Source organism: Podarcis tiliguerta (genome assembly GCF_965153285.1).
Source record: "Podarcis tiliguerta genome assembly, chromosome: 1".
NCBI classification, from domain to species: Eukaryota; Metazoa; Chordata; class Lepidosauria; order Squamata; family Lacertidae; genus Podarcis; species Podarcis tiliguerta.
The window spans coordinates 51,232,966-51,260,938 of NC_139534.1; the positions used below are offsets into that span (position 1 = coordinate 51,232,966).

General features: G+C 48.2%; 1 protein-coding gene across 1 annotated transcript; it reads left to right on the forward strand.

The window, feature by feature from the left end:
• Positions 1 to 199: 199 nt before the first annotated feature.
• CTDSP1 (CTD small phosphatase 1) lies at positions 200 to 27,934 on the forward strand. The gene is made up of 7 exons (XM_083432352.1): positions 200 to 667; positions 15,395 to 15,543; positions 18,004 to 18,105; positions 19,250 to 19,306; positions 20,673 to 20,765; positions 21,383 to 21,568; positions 22,427 to 27,934. The coding sequence occupies exons 1-7, from the start codon at positions 280 to 282 to the stop codon at positions 22,553 to 22,555; spliced, it is 1,104 nt and encodes a 367-aa protein (XP_083288478.1). The 5' UTR covers positions 200 to 279; the 3' UTR covers positions 22,556 to 27,934.
• Positions 27,935 to 27,973: the final 39 nt, after the last annotated feature.

Genomic DNA, 27,973 nt, shown 5'->3' on the forward strand with positions numbered 1-27,973 from the left:
ACTAATCCCGGTGGCGGGGCCCGCGAGCGTCGCCTTGCAGAACGGGAACAGACGAAACACCAGGATGAAAGCGGCTTTGTGGTCCGATCCGGGGCGATCTCAAACTCGGTTCAAACGGATCCCTCCCACCGCCCCAGAACCGGAGGGGGACAAAATCCCTCCCCTCCCCTCGGATGGTGGCCAAGAGGGGTCGCTCCGGAGGCCGCCGCCGCCGGCTATCCCGGGCGGCCCGCAGCCATTGCCCTTTTAAGGGGTAGCTTGAAACCGCGCCTGGGCTCCATGTTTGTATCAGAAAATCGTGAAGAGGGAACTCCATGTTGTAACAAAGTTTCCTCCGCCGCTGCCTTTTTCTTTTCCCCCCTTTTTTGTTTTGTTTTTCCCCTTTCCCCATCTCCCCCGCCCCTCCCCCACCCTTTTATTTTCCCCTTCCGTTTTCATTTCCTTTTCTTTTTTAAAAAAAGCTCCCCGCCACCAAAAAAAAATACCCCACCACCTCAACAACAATCTGTTAACTCCTGGAAAATTCCTCAAAGCGGCGGAGACACAATTGGAAGGAGGGAAGAGAGAGGAAGAGAGAGAGCGCCCTGCCCTTCTGGTCTAATGGACAGCGGGTCCATTATCACCCAGGTTAGCAAGGAAGAGGTGAACACGCCTCTGCAGGAGAAAGGTAAAGAGACCCGCGCGAACTGCCCTCCCCGAGGGGCAGAGGTCAAAGACGGGGCCGGGAGGGCATCTTCTCGGTGCCCACCTCCAGATCGCCAAGAAACGGGGCTGGGGGCCACTTGTTCCCATAACGCGCCACCTCTTCAGCTTGACAGATCGGTGACAAGGGAGCTTAGGATCGCCTTGCGCGCGTCTATAAGCGGGTGTAGCGGGGTGTTGAGGGAGCCTGCGCGCCCTTCTCGGACGAGCAAATCAATCCACGCCGGCCTCAGGTTCCGGTGGCAGGAAAAGAAGAGTGGCCAAGCTGCTTTTCTGGCGACGCGCGCTGCCTCCGGCTGCGCCCCCCCCCCCCGTCTCCCCATTCTCTTGCGCGGATATATCGATCCACAGTGCAACGCCCTGGTGGGTGGTCGGCCCAAGAGGCAGGAAACCTGTACGATTTGTGGCGTCCAGTCCACCTCTGCGCCCTGGACACGGAGGCACCGAGGTAGCGAGCGCGGCGCGTTGCACACGTGTATGTGTTGTCTGTGTGTATTGGCTCTCGAAATAACCGCCTCGCCCCGTGGGGTTGGAGGGTGCCCTGAAATGCTGGATTGGCGCAGTAGCTCCTTCGAGTTTTTATTTCCTTAAGGGCTTTGTGGGGTGAGGAGAAAAACTGGGTGTGTTTTTTTGGCGGGGTCCTACTTCCCTTCCCTTTTATATTCTGGATCCTATAGCTTTCCTACCCCCACCCCGATTTCCTCACTGTGTGTGGCATTATTGAGCGAAGAGGAAGCTGTGCTTCGGCAACAGGCTTCATTAGGGAGGCGTATAAGGTATCCTCTTACTGATTTTTACAAACAAAAAAAAACCCCACACCCTATATCCTGGATGCATCTCCCTCCATCTTTCCTTTGCCTGTTATGGGGCAGTTGTTGCTTTAGAGGATTTTAAGGCGAAAGTGCGTTTTTCACCGGTGAGGTTTTTTTGGTTCAGCTGTTTGCTGCTATGGGAGATTTTGAGGAGGGGAAAGCCCCCTTTGAGCAGGTGTGGGGCGGGCTGCACCCAGATTTGTGCCAGGTGTTAGTAAACACACGTCTGTAGGAGGAGTCTTGTTTGATGGCGCCAGAGATGTTAGATAGGGAGCTGTTCCCAATTCAACATTATTTCAGGATTGAGACTCAGGGTGGCTCTCTCTAACTTCCTGGAGATCCAGAGATTTTGCCTGACTTACCAGCAAGAGCAGCATTTTCTTGACCCTGGGTGTTAGCTTACACCTCCCTTTTTCCATTCTAGGTGAGGCACACGTGGGCTCACTAGATAGGCGATTATGAAGGAGTTGCTCTGATAGGGCTGAGGAAAGATGCCATTCCTAGCACCCTCTCTCGGTGCTGGGTGAGTTGTAAACATTGCTGGTGGAAGGTGGGGGGAGTGGAATAGCCCAAGATGGTGTGAGTGTGGTGTGGTGTTTTGCTAGCTGCTTTTAGCTTTTCTCCCACTGCTTCCTGGTGATCTTGGCTCTGTCGGAAAGGAAGCTGGCTGGCAAGGTTAAGAAATCCTGAGGCCTTTTCACTAAGAAATTGGGGCATTTCTTGGGTCAGACGTGTCGGTGGCGGGTGAGAAAGGGGATGCTGCTCCCCCATGCTCATGTGCCCACTTGGACCCATCTGCTTTCGGCCATTTTTAAAAACACAACAACAACAAAAACGCCTTCTGGCTGAAGGCAGGTGGGGTGAGTTGGGTAGAGCCAATGCCATTTAGTAGAGAGCGCTGAGAGAGGTGGGCCAGTGAGCTGACCTTGGTGCAAGACAACATTTGTTCTGAATGGGGGCGGCACAGGAATTTCTCTTGGGCTACTAAGATATCTGACAGCGGGCAGTGATGGTGCAGAAAAGGGTCTGCAGCAACTTGTAACTCCCTCAGCCAACTTTTGACCCAAACAATCACATATTAAAGCCCCACTAGGGGCTCAGTAAACGTCTTGTTTATGCTGTTTGCCTGCAGCTCCCAAAATGAGTGGGGGGGTGTGATTATGTACTTGGTAAAGGTTAAGGGACCCTTGACCATTAGGTTCAGTCGTGGCCGACTCTGGGGTTGCGGTGCTCATCTCGCTTTATTGGCCGAGGGAGCCAGCATACACATGTGGCCAGCATGACAAAGCCGCTTCTGGCGAACCAGAGCAGCGCATGGAAACGGCGTTTACCTTCTTGCCGGAGCGATACCTATTTATCTACTTGCACTTTGATGTGCTTTCAAACTGCTAGGTTGGCAGGAGCAGGGACCGAGCAATGGGAGCTCACCCTGTCACGGGGATTCGAACCGCCGACCTTCTGATTGGCATGTACTTGGTAGGGGATGATAAATGGCTGGTGTTGTGTGTATGGTTTGATGGGTGAGAGGTTGTGCATGAGCAGGCCTGTGTGACAGGGTTTTGGAGTGCTATCAGCCTTCCTTTTCATTGGTGATATTTTGCAAACTCTCTGTCTGAAGCAAGAAGGTAAAGCCTAAAGATGGTGGTTTATGCACAACAGGGATGGAACAGAAAAATGCACCCTGGAAGACATGTACTTGTGGGATAGTTTATGGTAATTGCAGGTTGGGAGACTGCTGTGGTGCTCAGGTCTTGTTTGCAGGCTTCCTATAGGTTTCTGGCTGGCCACTGGGAGAAGATGAGATGGCTCTTCTCGTGTTAACTGTTCTGAGGAGGCAACCAAAAGGAGGGCTTTATCTTGCCACTATATGTGGCTGGCCAGTTGTGTTTAGCTTGGGCCACACTACAATCTGTGAGGTACTGAGTCCTAGCACTGTAGCTGCCATATACTGAGTTAAACCACTGGTCCATTTGGCTCAATGGTGTGTTTACAGGGATGGTCAACGTGGTCCCCTCTGAATATTGGTGGGTCCTTAAACATTCATCACACCAGCCTGCATGACCATTGGTCAGGGCTGATGGGAGTTGTAGTCCAAAAACATATGGAGGGCATCATTTTGGCTACCCTAGGTCTACACTGTCTAGCAACAGTCCCAGAATTTCAGAAAGAGATTTTCTCCAGCCTTTTTTTGAGAGGTCAAGGGTTGAATCTGAACTCTCTCTGATGCAAAACATGCCCTCTGCCCTTGAGCTGTTCTTCTTCCCTAAAAGATTGCCCATGAAGCTGATGTGGAACAAAACAAAGAGAGGGAAGAGGCTGTAGCTCAGTGGTAGAGCATCTGCTTTGCATACAAAAGGTTGCAGGTTGAATCCCCAGCATCTCCACGTAGGGCTGGGAATCCCCACAAGGCTGGGAGAGCCACTGCCAGTCAGTGTAGACAATGCTGATTTAGATGGGCCAATGGTCTAACTCAGTATAGAGCAACTTCCTAGATTCAATTCCTGGCATAGAATCAGAGAACCATAGAATTGTAAGGTTGGGACACCGAGGGTCAACTAGTCCAGTTCTGAATCTCAGCTAAAGCATCCTTGACAAACAGCCACTCAGCCTCTGCTTAAAAGCCTCCAGTGAAGGAGAGTCCACCACTTTCTGAGGGAGTCCATTGCACTGTCAAACGTTTCTTACTGTCAAAAAGTTCTTCCTGATGTTTAGTTCAAATCTCCTTTCTTGAAACTTGAAGCCATTGGTTCGGGTTCTATCCTCCAGAGCAGGAGAAAACAAGTTTGCTCCATCTTCCAAGTGAAAGACTTTTAGATATTTGAAGATTGCTGTCATATATCCTCTCAGTTTCTTCTTATCCAGGTTAAACATACCCAGTTCCCTCAGCTGTTCCTCATAAGGCTTGCTTTCCAGACCCTTGATCATCTTGGTCACCCTCCTCTGCACATGTTCCAGCTTGTCAATATATCCTTCCTAAACGTGGTGCCCAGAATTGGACACAGTATTCCAGGTGTGGTTTGATCAAGGCAGAATGGAGTGGTACTATTACTTCCCTTGATCTGGAAGCAGCCTGGAATTGCATTAGCTTTCTTTGCTGCTGCATCACAACGCTGACTCCTGTTAAGCTTGTGGTCTACTAAGACCACCTTTTCACATGTACTACTGGCAAGCAAAGTGTCCCCCATCTTATATTTGTGCAGCTGGTTTTTCCTGCCCAAGTGTAGAAGCTTACATTTGTTCTTACTGAAATTCATTTTTATTAGTTTTGGCCTAGTTCTCCAATCTGTTAAGGTCATACTGAATCATGATTCTGTCTTTTGCAACATTAGCTAACCCCAGTTTGGTGTCGTCTGCAAATTTGATGAGCATCCCCTCAATTCCTTCATCCAAGTCATTTATAAAGACGTTGAACAACAACCGGCTCAGGACAAAACCCTGCGGCACCCCACTTGTCACTTTTTCCAGGATGACGAGGAACCATTCGTGAGCAGTATTTGGGTTCGGTCAGTCAACCAGCTACAAATCCACCTAACAGTTACCTCATCCAGCCCACATTTTACCAGCTTCTCCAGTTAAAAGACTAGTGGGGAGCAGGTGGTTCCAGAGGCCGTGGAGAGCTGTTCCCAGTTAAAGTGTGCAGTACTGGTGCTGTATGAAGCAGTGTCCTGCAGAGTCATGTCTAGACACAGGATCTTCAGTAAAGGGCTCAAAGGATGGTTCTGCTTCCAGTGCAGACACTGCCGGTGGCAGATGGTATGTGTGTTAATTCACCTCCAGATAGCCCAAACGTTCTTTATTTAAAAGCTTTGCCCTATTTTAGAGGATTGGCTGTAAATCTAAATGTCACATGAACACAGAATATAGCAGACTTCTCTTATTGCCCACATACAGTCCCCTTGTTCTTGAATCTGGACCTGCCAATGCGATTCCGGTTTCCAAAAGTGCCACACAAAGTCTGTAGTAATGAGATCAGAGGAGACGCCCAAGAGGCCACGCTGTCCATCCAAGCGGAGCTGGCTGCGTTTTGTGAATGGAACAGTAGCTGACCAAAGAGACTCTTTTTGTAGGTTGCCCCTTAAGGAGCCTGTTCCAAAGCGGGGGGTGTCCAGTGGCGGAGCTTCATGCTCTGGTACAGGGGGTGGAGAGCAGGCGGGGGCGGGGCTGGGGGGCGTCCTGGGGGTGTGGCGCCCAGCACGGGCAGGGGGGACAGCAGCGATGGCACCCCACCAGGATTGCGCTGCCGGGGGCGGTGCGCTCCCCCCGCACCCCTCTTCCTCCACCAGTGTTTGTCTGTCTCTCGTTCTCTCTCTCTGTGTGTGTATGTGTGTTTTAAAAAGTACTTTATGAATTTTAATGGGGAAGTGCCCATGTTTGTAACTCCCACTCAATTCCTGTTCTGTTTCCTCTTGCTTGACCAGAAAGTTGTTTAATGCCCAGTTCTGTCTCCCACCTTCTCTAAAAGGTGATTAATCATTCAGTACAGCTCTTTTACCTGCTTTTCTGTAGGCTCCATAAGTCATTCTCTTTCTGTGTCTCAGCCAACTTTCAAGCCTCTGGATGAGCTTCTGTAGCCTCTCTTCCCACACCACACAAATCTAGCTCTCCGAGTAGCTCTGCCTATTATGCTGACTTATGAGTTGTGGCAGAATTCTGTGCTGTTGCACTGCAGGCAGAGCTGCAAGTCAGGAAGTCCCCAGATTGAGTCTGGCCTCTGCCACAAAGTCACTAGAGGGCCTTTGGGAAAGGCCTCTCAGCCCCTCAGGGTCTCTCCCTACCTGCAACAGTGAATAGCATAATACTGAATTAACCTTGCAGGCGTGCTGAAAGGGTTACAACTGAGCAGAGCATGCGACGTACGTTGAAAGCGCTATGTTAAATATTATTTTAATAAATTATCAGATGGGGTGGAGGAAGCTGCTCTTAACCTTCCACCACGATATGCTAGTTTGTCACATGCCATTTTAAATGTGAAAGGGCATTAAGCTACAAGCTCCTCATCTACATTCTGAAGCAAGCGCCCCAGAGTCCCACCACCTCAGTCTGCAGCTTCATTCTACGCAAAGTGTGTAAGGATAATAATAACCTGTGAGCAGCCCTGAGACCCGCGAATATAGGGTGGTACATAAATTCAACAAATAACAGCAGCAGCAGCAGCAACAACAACAACAACAACAACAACCCTCCCACTAAGTACTAATGTCCTAGGCAAGTTGATGTTGGAACCCTTAACTGATTGAATTAACCTCCCTGTCTCAGCCCAACCTGCAGAAGATGATTATTTGCACAGTGGCAGATTTCATTGAGAGTGTGCCATTTTTCCAGCCCCAAAGTCCAATATGGAAAAAATAGAAATGTTGTTGGGAGATACGTGATAATGCAGTGGATGGCATACTATGTATGGGCAGTTCCCAGCTCGGTACATGGCAGATGTTTGGGACTATGGCCCCATCAGTCCCAATCAGCATGTCCATGTTGAGCCCAAGGCTGATGGGGGTGGTATGTCAAAACATCTAGAGCAGGTATAGGCAACCTAAGACCCATGGGCCGGATGCGGCCCAATCACCTTCTCAATCCGGCCCACGGACGGTCCGGGAATCAGTGTGTTTTTACATGAGTAGAATGTGTCCTTTTATTTAAAATGCATCTCTGGATTATTTGTGGGGCATAGGAATTAGTTCTCCTTTTTTCCCCCTTCAAAATATAACCGGCCCACCACGTGGTCCAAGGGACAGTGGACCGGCCCCCTGCTGAAAAAGGTTGCTGACTCCTGATCTAGAGGGCATCAGGTTGAGGGGGGCTGGCTAAGACAGAGAGTTCAGCATTCTTCTAGGTCTGTTTAGGTCCGAGTTGAAGAACCTGAGGTCCAGCTCCGAGGCCCTTCTGGTGAAGTTACAGGGAATCGGTAGTTCTGTGTACCCTGTGGCAAACCCTCCCATCAGATGTCAGAGATAAACAATTACATGACTTTTTGCAGACATCTGAAGGCAGCTCTGTTTCAGGAAGCTTTTCATGTTTGATATTTTGGTGTATTCTTTGATATCCTGTTGGACGTTGTCCAAAGTGGCTGGGGTACAATAATATTATCATTATCATTATCATTATCATTATCATTACCTATGAACCTATGGATATTACCAGACTACAGCTCACACAGTCACTCACCATTGGTTGTGTTAGCCAAGGCTGAAGTCCTACACAGTGTCAGAAAAGTACTGTACTTGGTTGGGCAAGGCTGCTGTATTTCTAAGCCCAAAGTACAACTTTCACTTTTGTTTACCAGAGCATTGAAGGTTTCTGTTTCCATTAAAGTGAAGGAATGTGTTTTCTCTCTCTCTCTCTGTGTGTGTGTGTGTGTGTGTGTGTGTGTCTCTGTCTCTCCTTCAAAATATACCAAATAGCAGAAGCACAATTTTATGTGCTGTTTACTAAATAGTAGTAAGTGCTTCTCACATTCTCAAAGTAGTACATTTTGTATTTCATAATTCAGTTCATTAGTATGGCAAATATTTCCCTTTCCCCACAATATACTACCCCTACCTGCCACCACTGTCATGCCTTCCAAATCTTCAGACGCTTTGTATCTCTGATTGGGATGGCCAGGGCTTTGTCCTGGACTTGGACTCCCGTCGGGTAACTCCTATCCCCTTGATCATGGTAATTTGGTCTCCTCCTCCTTTCTCAAGCCAACCAGGTCAAGTGATGGGCTGGGGGAAGGACATGTGTCCTTGAAGGGACCTTTTCAAGGGTCATGCTTGCTTATGTGAGGCAGGAAAGCTGTCAAAAGACAGTTGCTTCTCTCTATCTTAAGCTGCCTTTGCCAACCTCATTCCAGGGCTGGCCGGGGGGGGGATGGGAATTGTAGTCCAAAACATCTGGAAGGAACTGGGCTGGCAAAGGATTAAATGATCTTCCAGACTTGTTTACATCCAGCCACTCTCTGATTATTGCATTCCAGGGGAAATGATATTTGCATCTCCTTCTATGGGGATTTTTATTAAGAATCTGGATCAGTTCCTTTCAGGGACAGTATAATTGTAGGGACGATTGCCTAAGGCCAAGGAATTGAACTGGATAACACCCAAGATTACTACCAATACTAATGAACAGTTACTAGATGCAATGGTCCATGTGGGTATCTGCAAAGCAACCAAATGGACAGAGCTCCATGCGATAAACCTTTTTGTAAACCTCCACACAGATTGCGTGGGTTAAAAACTTAAAGGTCTGCCACACAAGGAGTTGCTTTTAGAAATTATTTTCATCCTTCATTTCTTTTTTTAAAAAAAAGATATTCCACTTTTTCTCCAAGCTCAAGGTGACACACATGGTTTCCCTACTCCCCATTTCATCCTCACAACAAGCCTGTGATGTCAGATAGTCTGAGAGCTAGGGATTGGCCCAAGGTCAATTAGAACCCTGGTCTTCCAGGTCCTAGTCCAGTATTCTAACCAGGACACCACACTGGGTCTCGGCTTATGTACAGTTTATGACATGCCACTCCACTCACATGAATGGCATCGTGTATAAATTTGCTTAGGGCAAATTTGCAGACCACCTGGGTACATGGTGGACTGTTGGGAGTGGCTCTGCTCATTGGCACACAGTGGTCAGCAGGCACCCTGCACAGTTTTTTGTTTGTGCGCCCAGCACTGTGAGATGACAATTGAATACGAGACTCATTCTCACATTCATAGCTCACCATTGTCTGCACTGACAGGCAGTGGGTGTCCAGGATTTCAGACAATAATTTTTTAACATTTGAGGTGGCTAAAGGCAAACTGCTATTCCATCTGACTCATACTGAAGGTGGGAATGATAATATTGGCCGGCCTTACAGGGCTGTTGTGAGAATTACTTAGAGGATTTGTCTGAAACCCTTTGAAAACTTGAAGTATGCTATTAAAATATTTAGTACCACTATTATTAGACATAAGTAGAGCAGCAGGAATCTTGTGAGGCATCAACAAACTCCACATTCCTGTGAGTCTTTCAGCACTCTTTAATCTCATCCCTCAGTAATTCAGCCTTTTGGTTTCCCAAATGTCACAAATGCATAGTATGACAAACTCAAGATTTTGTTCACCAGCACGCCCAAGGACTTGACTGTCCCCCAGAATATTGAGACAGTGAGACTCTTTTATTTTCCCAATTTAATAAGTAGCAAAAGAGAGAGACCCTCTATACATCCATTAAACAACACTGGCAGTGGCGTAGCGTGGGGGTGCAGGGGGGGCCGGCCGCACCGGGTGCAACATCTGGGGGTTAGGGTTAGGGGCGCAAATCCACAGGTTAGGGGGCGCAAATCCACGGGTTGGGGGGCGCAAATTACCTGCCTTGCCCCGGGTGCTGACAACCCACGCTATGCCACTGAACACTGGCACTCTCTCTCTCTCTCTCTCTCTCTCTCTCTCTCTCTCTTTCTTTCTTTCTTTCTCTCTTTCTTTCTTTCTTTCTTTCTTTCTTTCTTTCTTTCTCCCTCCCTCCCTCTCTCTCTCTCTCTCTCTCACACACACACACACACACACTGCTTCTCTACCCTGCTAAGAATTCTGACTGTGGAGCATGAATTCTCAGGGTTCCTTGACGGAATGGTGGCTGCAGTGGAGTGGTCAGTGGCCTAGTAAGCTGGATCCATTTGCTTATTGATTTCTTACCCCGCCCTTCAGCATAAGGTGGTACGTTACAACAATTGAACGTACAATTATAAAAAATAAATAAATTCAATGATAAAACACAGCTTGTTGGGTCAGAAACTGGGCTTGCCTGCTTTTATGTCTGAAGTGTAAATGATAAAGATTTTGTTTTCTTTTGAGTGCACAGGGTTTAGTCTTCTAAGGAATCATTATGGTCACCTGCTTTGTGTGCTTTCCTTTTAAGGGGATATTGCTTTAGATTTGCATATTTTCACCATGGGGACATAATTTGACATAGTTCTCTGTGGCGGTGCCACCTTTTCTTTTGATTTCTTCTCCCCCAGAAACAAATTTGTGACATCTGCTGAAAAGAGTGGCCATGAGCCAGATGTGGAACAACAAAAACAAAACGAAGAGAGGAAAGGGGCTGTAGCTCAGGAGTGGAGCACCAGGCTTGCATTCAGAAGGTCCCAGTTTCAATCAGTGTAGACAATGCTACTCTAGATGGACCAGTGATCTCACTCTGTATGATGCAGCTTCCTATGCATCATTTTGTTATCCAGCCTGGGGAAACTCAATGTATCCACACCATCCTCTTACAATAGCAGTATTCTGGTTTGTACTGGGAAATCAGAAGTGATTTCTCCCTGGTGATTTTTTATTTTATTTTAATTTTTGGTAAGGATCAGATGTTACAGCAGATTCTGAGTTGGGATGTTGTTTCTCAACCAGGATGGCAGGCCGTGGGGAGGTGGTGGAGCTGTGCTTTCCTTTTTGCAGGGTGTATGTGACTGTTTCACAAGTGTCTGGCCAGTGACTGACACATTGCCTTGCATTTATGCTTCAGCAGCTGCTCAGTATTCATGCTTTGAAGCCCCAGCAAATATTCAGGTGGTGTTTTGTATTCATGTTACGCGTCCCAGGTCTCTCTTTTCCCTTTCATTTTTAAAAGGCTGTATAGGTGGTTAGCTGAAACTGCTTTACTCGGCCTTCTGGTTTAAATACAGAAATGTGCTTTTAACAAAAATTCCCCAACAGCAGGGGCTAAAAAGGTTGTGCTGTTTCCTTCCGGTTGCCCTTGACAGTAAAAAGAACAACAACCGTGTTGTTGCGAAAATGAGGACCAAACAGGAAGAGGGATAGCCCTCCCCCTTGCTGCATATTTACAATGTATATCTGCCAACCAAAGAACATGGTGTACCTAATAAAATATGCCAAATGCAGGGATGGTGATTAAGTATACAAGACAAACAGTTCTCGAGATTGCAAATACGCTGGCATAGGAACAATGTGTCACCTCTGGATCAACATGTCCAATATTGCCATTCTGCCTTCTGACATCTCACTGCTTGTCCTGAAACACCATTTGCATAACCTGCAAACTACAAGTGGGCATTAATGCATAAGTCACTAGGGTAGCCTGATGCTGTTCTTCCCCTACTGCTGTTCTTTTTGTACTTCGGTACTCTTCCCCCCCAGTTAAAGACACTTGCTGCAACTGAACCTAGAGCCAAACCTCATGCATATGTGCCCCCACTGCTTTATGGGGTTTAGGTGGCAGGCCGCTACTCTGCACACAGGTTTGCTGCTGTTCAGAGGTGCCAACTTGTGCCAAAGATTGAGGGGCCCAGATCACGCACACGACATCATGCGCGCAACGGGCAACCAGAGGGCGGAGCTGAATGCAGTAGCCGGCAGCTCCTCCTCTCTCACACTTGGCAGCCAGACCTTGAAGCTACGCTTGGCACCGCACTCGGCGGCCTCTGTCTCCTGACATTTGGGAACATTGGGGGGGTGTCTAGCCCCCCCCCCCCCACATTATTGGAGAGGCCAAAAGAGCTCAGCCCCCTGGAGTTTGTGCCCCTGCTGCTTTTACATCCATTTTGGCCCTCACTGTGGTGGCAAACCTGCAACTGAACTGTGCTCCATTAGCCTGCACATGGGAGCTAACATAACTTGAAAGCAAATCAATCAATCAATCAATCAATCAATCAATCATTGTGCCTGGAAAGCTAGCTTGTCTGAGAGAAGTGTAGGCTAAAACTCTTCACCTTGACATTTAGATGTCTTTCTGGACATATATTTCCACACACACACAAAGAGAGGAACGTTTAGTCATGTGAGCCTCCACCTACAGCCTGAAGTGGTACATCTCTGCACCCCAGCTGCGTCCCCTCAGTGAGAGCTCTGAGATGCAGAGAAGCAATACCCTTTTCCTCCTTCACACATGGAAGATAATGTATATGAGCACAACCAGCAAGAGATAAAATTGCAAGACGTGTGTCACCTCTAGCTAGTCCTTCCCTCCATTTTTTGCTTGTGTGCATCAATTTATGGCCTTAGTCACTAAAAGAGCACCACACACCATCTTGCATGCAGCAACGTAGGGCTGATGGCAACTCTAGATATCTGAAGCTGTGTCTTGTGCAGGTTCTTGGTTCTCTGATCTTGCAGTATTTGAAAGGCTGTCCCCCTCTTTGCCTACACTTCACCCTCTTGCACCCAGCTTCAACCTCTCCCTCGCGGCTACTGACTAATCTTTAGAGAATACCTGTTTTTGTCTTTCACATGGTGTTGAGGCAGTTGTAAAGGCAGAGGAACCCACCTTGACGCAGGGTTGCATGAGCCTTCATTGCGGCTTCCATATAGCTGGCTAAATAGCTGGTTCAGATGCCAGTGCTGCCCTTGCCCATCCAGCTCAGATTTCTTCCCCACTGATGACCCTAAGAAGAGCCCTCCTGTATCAGGCCAACAGCCCATTTAATTCAGCATCCTGTTCCCACAGTGGCCAACCAGATGCCTATGGAAAGTCCACAAGCAGGACATCTCTCCCTGCTTGTGATTCCCAGCAACTGGAATTCAGAGGGCAATACAGCCTCTTGACACTAAAGGTAGAACATAGCTATTGGGACTAGAAGCCCACAGTCCTCCAGGATCTCAAGCCAAGGGGACCCTTTCCCATCACCTGATGCTGCCTCTTTCCTTTTTAAAACCGAAGGTGACAATAATTGAGCCTGGGGCCTTCTATGTTCAAGGCAGGTGCCCTGCCAGTGAGCTGTGGCTCTTCCTTTGTATCTCGGCATGTTTCCGGAATAGCAAGAGCTCCCTTGGTTGGGACTGGCAGAATTGGGGACCTGGAACTGCAGGGAGCTGAAAAGGCAGCGTCTGCAGAGATGGGGATTGCAGGAGGGCCTGCCAACTCCTCCCCACCCCCTTGCACCTCCTTGCCTGGCTGGCTTCCTTGGCCGCTCGCTCCCAGCCCACAGCTTTGGTGTCTTAAGATCCAGGCCGTTCCAAGAGGAGAATCTCATTATCTGAGGCCCGGATTATGGAGCGGGAGCTGCTCACAAGCAAAGGGATTAGATGTGAAAGTGAATTTAATCCAGAACCTTGGCAATGGCATGTGATTAAAAACTCCTCAAGTACTCCAGGTGCCTGGAGCTTGCGTGTGACAGGAGAGAGATTGGCAGGTGGCAGGAAGAGCGAGACCATATTTCCCATCGGCCTGGACCCAGAAGAGGATGTTTGTGTGAGAAGTAGGAAAAGAAGATGGGGCGGTTTGTGTGTTTTGTTGTTGTTGCTGTTGTTGTGATAGGCAAAAGCAAGGGGCCCCTGCAGCACATCCGTTCCATTGAAAATGCCAAAACCTTGGAAATAATAGCAAATATTTGAATCCTGGCAGGTCTTATACCAGGTAGGATTTGAGCCTTTTTAGTTGGTTTGTTCCTTCACTGCCCATCCCACCCACAAACCCTCCTCCCTTACCTAGATTGTATCAACATCCCACCCGGCGGTCCCTCTGGTCCAGCATCCTGTTCTCACAGTGGCCAACCAGATGGCTGGGGGAAGAAGCCCTCAAGCAGAAACCGGGTGCAAGAGCCCTCTCCCCTCTTGTGGTTTCCAGCATGCAGCATGCCTGCCTCTGATTGTGGAGACAGAGCATAGCCATAATGGCTAGTACCGATTGAGAGCCTTCTCCACGAATTTGCCTAATCCTCTTTCAAATCCATCTAAGTTGGCGGCTATCACTGTTTCCTGAGGAGTGAGTTCCATAGTTTAACTGTGCTCTCTGTGAAGCAGTGCTTTATTTTACATTTCCTGAATCTTCCATAGTTCATCTTCACTGGATGTCTATGAGGTGTCGGATGACGAGAGAGTGCACCAAACTCTTCTCGATCTGCTTTCTCCACACCATGCATAATTTCATAGATCTCTGTTGTCACCTTTTCTCTAAACCAAAAGTCTCCAGATGCTGCAACCTTTCCTCGTGCTCCATGCCCTCCATCATTTTAGCTGCCCTTTTTTTAACCTTTTCAAATTCTCTGCACTCGGTTTTGAGGTGACGCAACCCGAACTGTATGCAGTATTCCAAGTGCAGTTGGATTTCTCCCATGGCATTATGATATTGGCACTTTTGTTTTCCTTTCCTAGTGCTCCCTAGCATGAAATTCACCTTTTCCTCAGCTGCTTTCATCCATTGACCATTCTGGCTCAGGGCTGATGGGAGTTTGGAGTCACATCTGGAGGGCTGCAGGCTCCCCATCTGTGTCAGAGCAGTTGGCCTGGCTATATTTGGCACCTCCCGCCTTCCATCTTCCTCTCTAGTCGGCCGGATGCATGGACCTCTCTAGCTGACAGAACTGTGGCCTGCTTTTGGGGATGGGTTGAGTTGGATGTCTTCCAAGGACCTGTGGCTGATTCTACTTCCCATGGCTTATTCTTTTCTCTCTCAGAATGGCAAGTGTACGTTCTTGACCTTGTGCAGGAAGCCACAGCCAATACTGGTTCCATGGCAGATGTATCCTTCTCATACACACGGTTGAAAACACACCTGCTCTGTGCACGTGCAAAGTGTTTATTTGGTGTGCAGCTTAAAACTACGACCCACAAAGGGGAGGGAAAGCAAATATCCCTTGGGCCAGGGAGCTCTTGTTGTTAGCGCCCCCTGTTGAGATTTTAAGACACTTGCAGGAGTTTTCCAACTGTGTTTAGGGCACTTCTGCAAAGGGCCAAAGGGATAAGATGGACAAAGTGCAGAGTATATTCAACAGTGGCCCAACCTGTACCATGTCTCACCTGCGAGACTGAGTCTTATGGGCAGGGCTGTGGAAAAATACCTCTGAAGCAGCCAGGCCTGGGAGCGGGGAGAATAAAGACAAGGGTTTGACAGGACAGCACTCCTTCTTATTTCTACTTATCTCTGTCTCCCCCCCCCCCCTTCATCCCCCTCCCCTCCTTCTCATGCAGGTGCTCAGAACCCATCACCTTCCAAGAAGCCCAGGAACCGCAGCATCTTCCAGTCCCTCTTCTGCTGCCTTTGCCATGACAACTCGGAGCCTATCCCTGTCAACAACAACGCCCCACTCCTGGTGGAGGAAAATGGATCGGTACCCAAGGTAGGCCACAGCTGGCTGGCAGATCACTTGCTTGAAATGACCAAGGGAAGGGTTAAGTATCTAGTGGGGCAGGCCAGGGCTGGTTTCTTGGGTGAACTGACATTTTAGACTTTTGCTGGATCTACTTTGGGTTGGGGTGTGTGTGTGTGTGTGTGTGTGTGTGTTTGTTTAACCGCAACCCTAAGATCTACCAACCAAAGCTGAGTGCAACAGGCAGGTTTGGAATAAAAACGCAGGGGGCCTTTGAGCCTAGGAATTAGTTTTCAGCACCAGAAGTGAACAGACCTCATAGCCCTTTCGCACAAAAGTTAGTTTCTGGTTAGCTTCCTTCGTTTTAGCAGCCTAATTTAGATGTTGCCATTTTGCTATTCTCGCTGATAAACATTTGGGGAGTAAGAACCCTTGTCGATCGTCTGCAGATGACCCAAAGATCTACCATTCAATCCTGATCTGCCTTCTGCCCACCCCTCCCTTAGGGCAGCAAACTTCAATTACAGGAGTTCCAAGATTTTACAAAAAGGAACATTGCCTCCCTTTCCCCTCCAACTCCCAGTCTCTGCTTCTCCCCATCCATTCATAGTCGTGATGCTTTTTTAAATTTCATTTTGGGCAAAATTCCCAAGCCTTTTGAATGGATGCAAATATTTTCAGTGTCAAAACCATTCAGGCCAAGCTGCAGCTAGGAGAGTGCTTAGAAATCTTAATGGGCTTGGTCATGTGGCAAGATGAAGCCCCTGCGCACCTCGCAAGAGACTTGGAGTGCACATTACAGATCATTTAATATGCATTAGTTACCCTTTTCCACACATTAACTGGCCTCTCGTCCTTGCAGCGAGGGCACTTGCATTCTGCAGAGGCAAGGTTTCCACCTTGGTACCCCAGGCATTGGGGCAATAGACCTTTACATTTTCCTTTGCTGTAGGAGCTGAGGCCGGCTGAGCTCCTCTCGCCCACTTCCACCCCCCTGCTGGCCCTGTCACATGCCCTCTGCACTCCCTTGCTGAGCTCAGCAGGACCTCCAATGTGCCACATGACAGGTAAGGGAGAGGGGGGCAGGTGACAGGATGGGGGGTGAAGGAAATGGATGAGAGCCCCAGATGCAGCTGCCTTGAATTTTTAAAAAAGGAGAAGCAAGAAAAGTGTGTGTGTGTGTGTGTGTGTAGGGCTAATGATTAAGAAATGCAGAGCTCTCCAGTTACACAAACACTGCGCAGACATTTTATAGCAATGGAGTATGAAAACAGACAAATAACCGATGAGCCACCCCCAAAGGAATAAACACAATTTGCTGCATGTGAAACAAGCAACCTTTGGTGGCTCTCTTAGGCAAATCCATGACTAGCTTATGTCTGTTTTTAATCTTTGTAGTGCTCTGATGTTTTAAGGATTCTTAACTATTGGTATAACACGGAGCTTTTGCATTTATAGAATCATGGTATTTGGAAGGGGCTCCAAGGGTCATCTAGTCCAACCTCCTGCAATGCAGGAATCATCGCTAAAGAATCCCTAACATATGGCCATCCAACCTCTGTTTAAAAACCTTTAATGAAGAGAGCCCACCCCCTTGGTTAAGTACTGTTTAAGCCATCTTCTTGTTTGTCCTTTCCAGGTTTGTTGCTGGGTTAGGTTTCCTCTTTTCGTGAAGCCAGGGGCCTAAACACATGGCAGGCTGCTTGGGTTAGGCTGTCAGCCAAGTTAGGAAGAGCACTGGGGGTTTTGTTAGCCCAGCACTGCTGAGCTACCAGCTCCTTTCAAACTGGTAGTCAAAAGTCCAGTGGATTCTATACTAGAGCATCTTGATCCTTGTCGCTAGTGCCCTCTGGTGCCCAGCCGTGTAATTGCAAATGTCTGTGCTTTGTTTCAGAGCAGATGCTACTCCCACCCCAATGTCACCCCAACGCAGCTCCTCTTCCTCCCCAAAGTAGAACTTGTGACTGCAGGTTCACAAGATGGGGAATGGGTTGGAGATTTTTTTTAAAAAAAAAGATGCTCCAGTCCCCAGTCCCTTTATCTTGGTGCTACCTTGAACTTCATCATTGTGTCCAAGATCTTTATACCAGCCATAGCATCCCTAAATACTGATTAGGGACTTGGGAGTCAGCACAGGTTCTGAGCCCACCATCTCCACTGCCCTGCTAGCGGTCAGCTTCCCTTACAGCATGACTCTGTGTCCTGCACTCCTCCTGTGGTGTGGTGTAGTGGTTAAGAGTGGTAGTCACTTAATCTGGGTAACCGGGTTCGCGTCTCCGCTCCTCCACATTCAGCTGCTGGGTGACCTTTGAAGTCTCTCAGCCCCACTCACCTCACAGAGTGTTTGTTGTGGGGGAGGAAGGGAAAGGAGAATGTTAGCCGCTTTGAGACTCCTTAAAGGGAGTGAAAGGCGGGATATCAAATCCAAACTCCTCCTCCTCCTCCTCCTCCTCACAATATTTTCTCCTGTGTGTGTATGTGCTTCTGCAGGCTACTGTCAAATACCTCCTGCCAGAAACCAAGCCTCAAGATTCCAGCAAAATCTGTGTGGTCATTGACCTGGATGAGACATTGGTACATAGCTCCTTTAAGGTTAGTTCTTTCTCAACTGTTTTCACACAAACACCTCACTGCCTGCTCTAGCCCTTTGTTGACTCTCCATCCAGACAGCTTTATTTATTTATAAATTTTAAGAGAATTTATAATCCACATCCCCACTATTTGGAAATCATGGAGGTTCACATGATTATCCTCTCCTTAGTGCAGAATCCAAGACACCTTTTAACTCCTGCCTCCATCCCTTTAATGACAAGCGCGTCCCCTTCCTCCACTTCCCAAGTTTAGGAATAAAATCCAGAGGTGTCGCTCCCACCTTTCTCTTCCCTAATCCAATATTCTCATCCTTCTGGTCCAGAGCTAGGTGAAGCACCTACAGAATGTGTAGCTCCATTTATCAGCTTGCTCATCCTGAGTTGCACCGCATTTTAAGTGCATTTATACCTAGCTGCCTTTAGTTTCATGATATAACCAGGCTGCACAATTTGATATTTCCTGAGTAATGGAATCTGCCGTTCAGGTTTGCAAAATCTGGAGGGGTTTTTTTTTTTTGCCTTTACCCATTCTCCTACCATGACAACATTTTAAAAAATGTAATAGTTTCTCTTTGTTGTAAGCCACCTTTTGTTATTGGGTAGCATATAAATCTTGGAAGTAAAGGCCTCTGGATTCCTTTCCTGGCAAACCCAAGAGCCCTGGTTGTGCTTTGCCCAGAAACAGCCCTGGCTCCACCGTATGGACCTTGTGCTGCCTTTCAGCTGCTGGTTAACCAGCTGCCACCAGCTCTTCTGGAGCAGTGAGTATGGCAAGGGTGAGGAACCTGTCCCTCCAGATGCTTCCAGACTCCCACCGCCGCTGACCATTAGCTCTGCTGGCCAGGAGAAGGCTCCATTTACCACTCTGTAAGAGAGGAGCCAGCTTCAGTTTCTGTTGCCAAAGATGGGTGCTAGTGCCAGTTGCCCTGAGAGACGGTGGCAGGTGGAGAGGAAGTACGGTGTGAGGGAGCAAAATGGCTCACTTGCAGGAAGCACCAAAGTCTAGAGATGGCCTTGTTGCAGAAACCTAATCTTATATGATGAGAGAGTATGGCTATGAGAATCAACCCTGGTAGTGGGGAAGATGTGAAGAGCAGAGGAACCCAGCAGAGGAGGTCTAACTTCCCAACTCTGTCCCTTCCCAGCCGGTGAACAATGCAGATTTCATCATCCCAGTGGAGATTGACGGGGTCATGCACCAGGTATGGATGCTGCCGGGAGAGCCTAATGGGTAAAAAGAGGGGTTCTGGTATTGGCAGTGCTATTCTCAAAAGGGGGTTGCTGCATTTCATAGCTGATGTTGAATCGCCAAAGGTGACTATGGGGCAGTCGCTGATATGCAGCGCTCAGGAAAAGGAAGGAAACCGCTTGGGGGTCAGTTGTGGTGGAGGATGGGGCTGAGCTTTTGCACCCCTGTCGTTCATGTTTGCTATCCCTACTTCCACTTAGAAAGGCGGTGGCCAGGTTCAAGTAATCCAGGATAGGCTGTGAATACTGCAGTCAGCCTGTTCTCGATTACTTGGCCTTGGAGGCAGCCAGCAGCACCAGCCAGGATGGATACAACAGCTCCGTACCATCAGCCTTTGAAGAGGAATTTATCCACTGAAGACACTTTTCAGGTGCTTTGAATGGTTCCTGGGTGATCTAGACCAGCCACACCATTTCATATCACAAACATTGTATCTCAGAGGGGACATCTAACCATGGAGTGCTGCATGTTGAAATGTAGGAAGTAAAGAAGCCTCTTGTTCTGATGTACCAAGTTGCCCATGCATGGGAGCCAGCCCCAGGATACTGGGTGGAATCAGGATACTAGATGAAAAGTCATAATCTTGTCTTGGGATGTGTGAGATCCTAGAGTTGGATTCCAAAGGCTAACAAGGACCTCTAGAGCCAATTTTTCATGTTGGCCTGGATAAACTATCCTTCACAGAAGTTTCTCCAACCTGTATTCCTTTCTGATGTCCACAAGCCATCTTGATAGTTTGCATCAGTTGCCAACCTGTCCTCAAATACTAAGAACTAATATTAAATCTGTGCTGTATCCTCCTTTTCCAAATTCTTCCCACTGAAGCTTTGGAGACTGGCTGTTTTTTGTCACACTTGCAGCCAGACATATGTGTTTTGGACTCAGGCGTCTGTACCTGAACAGCCGCATGCTGTGGCTGAGTCATCACTTAGGGGACAGAGCACCTGCCCCAGATTCAGTCCCCATCATCTCCAGTCTGCAAGGATAATGTGACAAACACCCCACTCCCCAAGCCACTGCCAGTCAGAGTACGGAGCACTGGGCTCAATGGACAAATAGCCTGATCTGGTATGAGAGGCACCTTCCTAAATCTCTGTGTGCTCCTTGGGCAACTTGTTCCACCAGCCAGTCTCTTCTTCCACTCTTGGGGGTGGGAGTTTCTGATGCTCAACCTTAACCTGCTAAAGAGAAGAACAACATGGTACCCATGATATTCACTAGCCAGGAAGACTGGATGGGGACTCCCCATGCTTCAGCTAGCTAGTGAGCGGATTTGTGCCCTGCGACCCCACCTCCATACTCTCCCTTCCCCTCCCCAGGTGTATGTCCTGAAGCGACCGCATGTGGATGAGTTTCTACGACGGATGGGTGAGCTCTTCGAGTGTGTGCTCTTCACCGCCAGTCTGGCAAAGGTGAGATTCTCCTCCTCCCACCTCCACACTGGAAAGGGTCCCACCTCCACATGGAAAGGGTGATTGTTGACTTCAGACTCCTCCCCTGCTTCTACCACACCCAGATAGTTGGGGAAACTTGAGGCACTGGGAAGAAAAAGCAAGCTGCATTGGGCAGGCAAGCACTGATTTTTCTTCCGCAGTGGATTGTCGAACAGAAATACAGAGCCCTTCATCCCTACTGTAAACTGGAGTAGAGAGGGTCAGCCTCCCATCCAGGATTAGAGCTGGATTAAGTTGTCAGGAGAGGGCAACTTTTTAAAGTGAGTGCATTGCAATAAAGCATTTGGAGGAGCTTGAACGTAAAACATGAGCACTCCATGAAAAGGGTTTGCAGTGATTCATTTCCTCTAACCTAGCCCCTGTTCTTCTACCTGGGCAAGGGAAACTGGCCGAGAACCCTGGGAATACGCACACTTACCTGCTGGGATGGGAGAAACGGAAATCTAATCATCAGAGGAAGGTGATGCGGGCTTCTGTGGATGCAAGTGGAGCAGTTCCATCCTGTCCCATCCCCTGCAATAGGCACGTACACCTGAGTGTGTTCAGACTGACTCCCCTTCTCCTCCCAACCCCAGTATGCAGACCCCGTGGCTGACCTGCTGGATAAGTGGGGAGCCTTCCGTGCCCGCCTCTTCCGAGAGTCGTGCGTCTTCCACCGTGGAAACTACGTCAAGGACCTCAGCCGCCTGGGCCGCGACCTGACGCGGATCATCATAGTGGACAATTCGCCTGCTTCGTATGTCTTCCACCCAGATAATGCTGTAAGTGGCCAGGTAGCCATCAGCTTCCTGGTTTTGCTGGGAATGCGGAGCAGGAGGAGGGGGTTGTGTAGCTGTACAGGCTCACTTTCTCCACCCTGCTGCCCAGAGCTGCATGCTAGAGCAAAGCTTAAAATATACAGGTGGAGAACAGAGCAAGGGGGGACCTCAGTGCGATGGCGCACATGCCCATTCTTTGGGATGACCTCTCGCACTTGGCTGCAGTTCTCTCCCTTTTCCTCTTCACCAAGCTGCTTCCGTCCAGCTCTTTTGGACTACAACTCTCATTGGCTGCGGCCGATGGGAGGTGGATTACTAGGATCACCGTATTTATTCAATTTATATCCCACCCTTCCTCCCACATGAGCCCAGGGTAGCAAACACACCTCATTGAACCTCATTGAAAAGCATTTTAAAAATAGCTAAGAACAACCACACTCTCTCAGCCAGCGGTTGCCGGAAGCAGCGTATTTCAGACATCAAATGCTTGGGGTAAACAGGGATGTTTTAAAGTTGCTCTGGAAAGAGCTGGAGGGGGCCAGGTTGGCAAAAGCAGCACTACAAAATTTCCCTTACACTTGGGCAAACACAGTTTATGCAGAGCTCCCTCAACAAAAGGCTGAGGGAGACTCTGTGCGTCTGGGCTGCTCTTGCACTAGGCTGGCATTCTTCCATTCCCACAATGCACCATGATGGGGAGAGTGGGGCTCTGCATCCTGGTCTTGGCCCCACTGTTCCCACTGTTTGCACACTGGTGGCAGCCGGAGCACTGTTCTGGGCTCAAAGCACGCCTACCTACAACTCATTATCATTGTATTACGTACTTGCCTCCTAACCGCTTCCCTTCTCCCACCATGGCAGGTGCCTGTGGCTTCGTGGTTTGACAACATGGCTGACACGGAGCTCCTAGACCTGCTGCCGTTCTTTGAGAGACTCAGCAAAGTGGACGACGTCTATACAGTGCTAAAGCAGCACCGGACTAGCAGCTAGTGACCGCAGGGAGCTTTGGGCAGGGGAGAGGAGAGGAGGGGCGTTTGCCCGTCTCAGCTGCTTCCCTTTCATTGAGCAGGACAGCCTGCTCCTTCCCTCAGCCTAGCCCCTGGCAGCCTCAACGCACAGTGCAGAGCACAAGAAACCCTGCAGGGGGCGTCATCAGAGAGCGCTTGTTTCCGTGGTGCAGCAGGACAGGACCCCTCTCTCTCAGTGTCCGAGTGTGACCTTCATCTCCAGAGAGAGGAAATCCCTTTCGACGCTGTGTTTTTAACGGTTTGCCCCCTTGAATAATGGGCTGAGGAGACTAGGACCTCAGCCCAGTTTCCCCTGCCCCTCTCATACCAAGTGGGACCAAACCTGTGGTCCTTTCTCCTCTAATCAAGGGGGGGAAACCAGAACCCTACCCCATTCCCCTGCCACCAGGTCAGGGATGCTACACAAGAACCGGTCCCAGGTACCCACTGCATCTCGCCACTGTTTGCATCTTCTCCTCCTGTTTCTTTATTAGGTGTTGAGGCCTAGGTTTCTGGGCTTATAAGTGTCCCAGCTCTGTTTGTGGTGGTGGCGGCCACTGACTTGACTGGAGGCAGGGAGAGACCCCAGGTGGGAAGTATCTGAGAGAAGTTGGGATGGGGAGACGAAAGAGAACAGGCAGGACTCAGGGTGAAGCGGGGGCTGGAAAGATGTGGGGAGATACAAAGTGGATTGAACATTTAGAGGGACTCTGTTGCATCTTGTCAAAGAGAGAGGGCATTTCTGCTTCAGAAAGACAGGCAAAGCTGGTGGGTTTCGGCTGAACGTTTGAGGGGTCCTAAACTGGATGCAGCTTAATTGCCATTGTTGAATAAGTTTTCTCCTTTGGGGTGCATACTGGATTGGAGTTGTTTCTCCCTCCCCTTGGTGGAGAAAATCCTGATTTGGAGAGGAAAATCCCAAGTTTTACTTAATTTTTTGGAATGGGTAGCAACCCAACAGAGGGGGAAAAGAGATACTTGAGGAGCGAGAGGGGAGAAATTGGTGTGTTTGGGGAGGAGAGAAGCTTTTCTCCGCTGAGACGCAAGATAAAACTAGCTCTGTCAGTTTTGTCAACAGGGCCCTGTGACAGGTGCCTTGAGAGAGGAGGGAGTGACCAATCCAGTGGTTATACCAGCCCCAGATCACCTGCCTTAACCCCATCCTTCATCCTGTCTGGAGAGAATGCCTGAAGCTGTGATTTCTTGGAGCAAGAGAAAGATGGTTCACAATATCAATCGCTAGTAGAGAAGGGGGTCTGAGATGAGAGATGGGTTTGTGAAGATGGCTGAGAGGAAAGTAAGCGCTACTGGTTGATCTGTGCTAGGGAGGAAGGCCGCCACCTTGAACAATCAGGTTTGACCCAGAATAAATTCTTCAAAGACTCTGAGGCTTAAGAGTGTGGGTTGGTGACACTGACCTGCAGTACCCATGTATGACTCACTCCAGTTGTCCTCCTTGATGCTTTTCTATATTCTATGCCAGCCTTCAGCTTTTCTTCCTTCAGCCTCTGGCTTTTCCAAGGCCTATTCTTCAGCTCCTTCAACTCAGCCCTTCCTGTGACCATAAATCACATATGCATAGGCCATGCAGGGAGAGGGGTCAATCTCTTTCTCTGCCGCTGTGGGTTTATTTGTTTTCCTCTTATGCTGTAGTGCCTTCAAACCTTACAAGGCATTGAGGTGCAACTCTTGCCTTTGGGCTGTGGTTGGAATTCTCCTCCTGGACTTTTGAGGCATGTGGGGGAAATTGTGCCTTTTGGAAGTGATGGACCGGTTGGTATCCTAAAGAGACAAGAGTGGATGGACACACAATGCTGGGTTGTGGTGGCGGCTGGTGCCTCTGTTTCCAATGCTTTGCTTGACAGTCCAGCCACTTCAAGTTCCCAAAGGTGGTTTTAGCCAAAATCAAGCTGGCCGTTCCTTCCCTTTGAACCATATTTCCCCCCACTTTGCCCAGCAGCTTTGAAAGCCTGTTTTTTAAAAGGAAAGAGAATCTTTAAGTCAGAGTAGAATTGCCTTGGTCCTCTGCCAATCTGTTCTGCAAGATAATGGATTTGCCTTGGTTTCTTTCCAGTGCCACTCTGAATTTGCCTTAAAATGTTTTTTGGATACAAGAAAACCTTGTGCCTTTTTTTTTTTTTTACTATTGTTCTTGGCTGTTTTGTTAAGAAAGGACATGATGCCAGGGCTCTTCAGAGCCTCAGCCCATTCAGGATGGAATGTTTCAGGAATGGGGCAGGATTTGGCTCTCAGTAGCGGCTCCTGGAGTAGCTCGTTGAGTCAGAGCAAAGCGCATTGCTGAACCTCACTGCCAGGGTACAAGCAAGCAGTCCTTTGCGCAAACTATGACCTTCTATTTTAATCTTACTAAATTGCTGTTGTAACATAGTTGAAGTACCTCATCACTGCCAGATTGGACATTATGGGGGATACTGGATGCTTAGAAACCTTTGAGCTTGGGGTGGCATTCATTAACACAGCAGCAGGGAACCTCTGCCCTTCCAAATGCTGCTGGACTTCAATTCCCATCAGCCCTGGCCAATGGTCAAGGTAGATGGGAGTTGCAGTCCAGCAACAATTGGAGGGCCGGTCCTTCTTCTAGCAGCTACTGCAGGTGTGGGGAGCCTTTGCCCCTCTAGATGTTGCTGAACTACAACCCCCAGCATCCCTGGCCATTGGCCATGCTTGCGGCACCTGGAAGGCCAAAGCTTCCCCACACCTGAGCTGCTGCTGGATTTATCCCTCTGGAATGTGCAATGTTTAGTATTGCCAAATTTAAAACCAAGCAATGAGAGCAAGCAGGAGGGAAATATCTTTTCAGGAAAAGTTTCTTGTGTATAAAAGTTTTTTTCAGTGGAACAGTAAGACTACCATCACACACACATACACCTCCCCTCTCCATTGAAATCACAAGCGTTCCCTAGAAAGAAAATGTTCTTAAACAAAAACAATTATCCCTCCTTTTTCTTTCCTTTTTGGTGCTTGCATATTTGTAGCATTTATGCCAGTAGGATGCAGGATACCCATTATCCATAGTCGCTCCTTGGGATGCCTGAGGAAGGTTGCAGGTTCTTACATGAAAAGCCCTGATATGCACCTCCTAGGCTCACGGATGGATCGAAACAGCTCCCCACAGCCCTTCTTTGAATGTGCAACACAGTTCTCTCAGCATTTTAAATGTATAAATAGGTATCTTGAGAGAAAATGCATATTTAAATATGTATTTAAATAGTGAACTTTCAAATGACTTTTTTATTTAAAAGCAAGGGTAAAATCATGCCAAAGTGGCACAAAACGAAATAGAGGAGATTCCTAGGCATAATATCTTTTAATCTAATCTGTACCAAAGTCAAGTGAAATTAACAACAAAGAGTTTGGTGGTACCTTAGGTGCTAACACTTTGTTGTTTTTACAGCAACAGTCTAAGATGCAAACCACTCTTGGGGCTGTGGGGGAATTGCGGCTGTAACTGAGTGCACCCTTTCTTGAGAGACATGTTCCATTTAATGCAGTGGGGCTTGCCTCTGATTAAACTTCCATGGAGTTGCTCTGCATGTCTCTTTGTTTTTGCCTCTGAGTTGAAGTTGCCACAAACACCAGTCTGCTCTACCCAGTGCTCTCCCATTAGAGTAGCTACATTGGCCAAGTTTGTACCATCCAAATTGCATCAGATTCCACTGGCCTTTCCAGTCTCTTGCAGCGTGGTATGGCAGAAACTCTTCATCTTTCTGCACAGAACATTCAGCAATTGTTCTAGTCTGGCAGTGTTGAGGTGCTCGTTTGCTCGAGGCCGTGAGTCACTCATGATCTGCAATGCCCAACAGACAAAATCCTCCTAGTCTGAGTTTCATTCAGACAAGCCCTCTGTGTGGGGAGTTGCCCTGTGCACCCCCGCAGAAAAAACATATTTTTATTTTTTACAGAACGTGGAAAGAAGAATTTTAACTGGGCACATTTTTAGATTATATAAATATGTATAATGTGTATATATTTTAGGAAAAATGGAAAATAAAAAACAATGAAGCGGGATGGGGGGGGGAGGGAAACCATCTGAGGATTTTTATAGCTGTATTTTTAACAACGTTCCTGGGAGATGGTGATTGTTTTTGTGTGGTTGGTTGCCATTATTCTTGGTGTAAAAGGTGTGAGTGATCTTTGCCCATGAGTGGACACCTCTGTCAGAGAGCATGCTCCCCCTTCTCCAAACGCCTGCCGATTTCCCCTTCCTCATTTTTAACACATCAATAAGCTCAGCATTAATTAAGCTTAGTTTGCCAGTAGTTAGGATAAGACACTTATTCCACCTTTAATTTGTTTTTCCACCTGCATCAGATTATGGAAGATCCAAACCTGTTCACATCTCCCTTTCCCTGTTTTGCTACAGACACATTCTCTGTTTCTGTCCATCCACCTCTACCCCCTTCTCACTGGATGCTAGCTATTTACACCAAAAATGATACTTGCAGAGATAGTAGCTAGCAAGCCCATCCTTACAGGGGAGTGGCTTTTGCTCAAGAGTGAAGCTATTCTCCTTTTCCCATTAAATTGCACCCCTCTCTCCTCTCATTTATTTTCTTCGCAGCAAAGGAGAGAGAGTAGAAGAGTACCGAGGAACCTGAAGCCCTCCAGGCATTTCTGAACTCCGACTCCCATCATTCCTAACCATTGGCAGTGCTGGCTGGGGCCAATGGGAGTTGGAGTCCAGCAAGAGAGAATCACAGGTTCCTCATGCCTGGGGCAGAGACTCAGTGACAGCGAGCAAGTTTAATGCAGTATTGGGGAAACTCCATGCTTTATTGGGAAAAGTAAAAGCTGATAACCTTTTCAGTGCCAACCTGGAAACTACAAAGAGCCACAAGTTTTCAACTAGCCATGTCACTGCAGCTATGGCTCATTTTGCCCTCTTGAGTTTTCTGGGGTGACAGAGAAAGTTGTCCCTTCAGATTCTCAGGCCACAAGTTTCTTATTGAAGCTATGCCTTACTGCCCTCTGGAAGGTCCTTAATGCAGGTTGGCAAGGGGTAGAATGTGGCCCTTCAGATGTTGCTAGACTACAACTCCCATCATCCCTGGCTATTGGCTGAGGCCGATGGTAGTTGGAGTCCAACAGGTTTTCCCCATCCCTGCCTCAATGCCTAGCTTCCCCCCCCCCCACGAGCGGTTGACTTTGGAGGAGGAGATGGAGATCCTCTCCACTCACACCTGTTCAGACTCATGCTGTGTATCTTCTGTTGACCACAAGCTGATCTTTTTTAACAAATGGAAGAGAGAGTGTAAGGAAATCACAATTCCAGATCAAAAGTGCCTTTTTGTGTGATTCAAACTGTAAAATAATCTTTAAAGGAAAAAAAATTACAAACTCATGAGAACAGCCTCTTGTTTTTTTTCTGTGTGACCTAAAG

Coding starts and splice junctions, on each gene's coding strand:
- CTDSP1 (XM_083432352.1), top strand. CDS start 280: ATGTTTGTATCAGAAAATCGTGAAGAGGGAACTCCATGTTGTAACAAA. Junction 668..15,394: donor CACGCCTCTGCAGGAGAAAG/GTAAAGAGACCC, acceptor CTTCTCATGCAG/GTGCTCAGAACCCATCACCT. Junction 18,106..19,249: donor TGGTACATAGCTCCTTTAAG/GTTAGTTCTTTC, acceptor GTCCCTTCCCAG/CCGGTGAACAATGCAGATTT.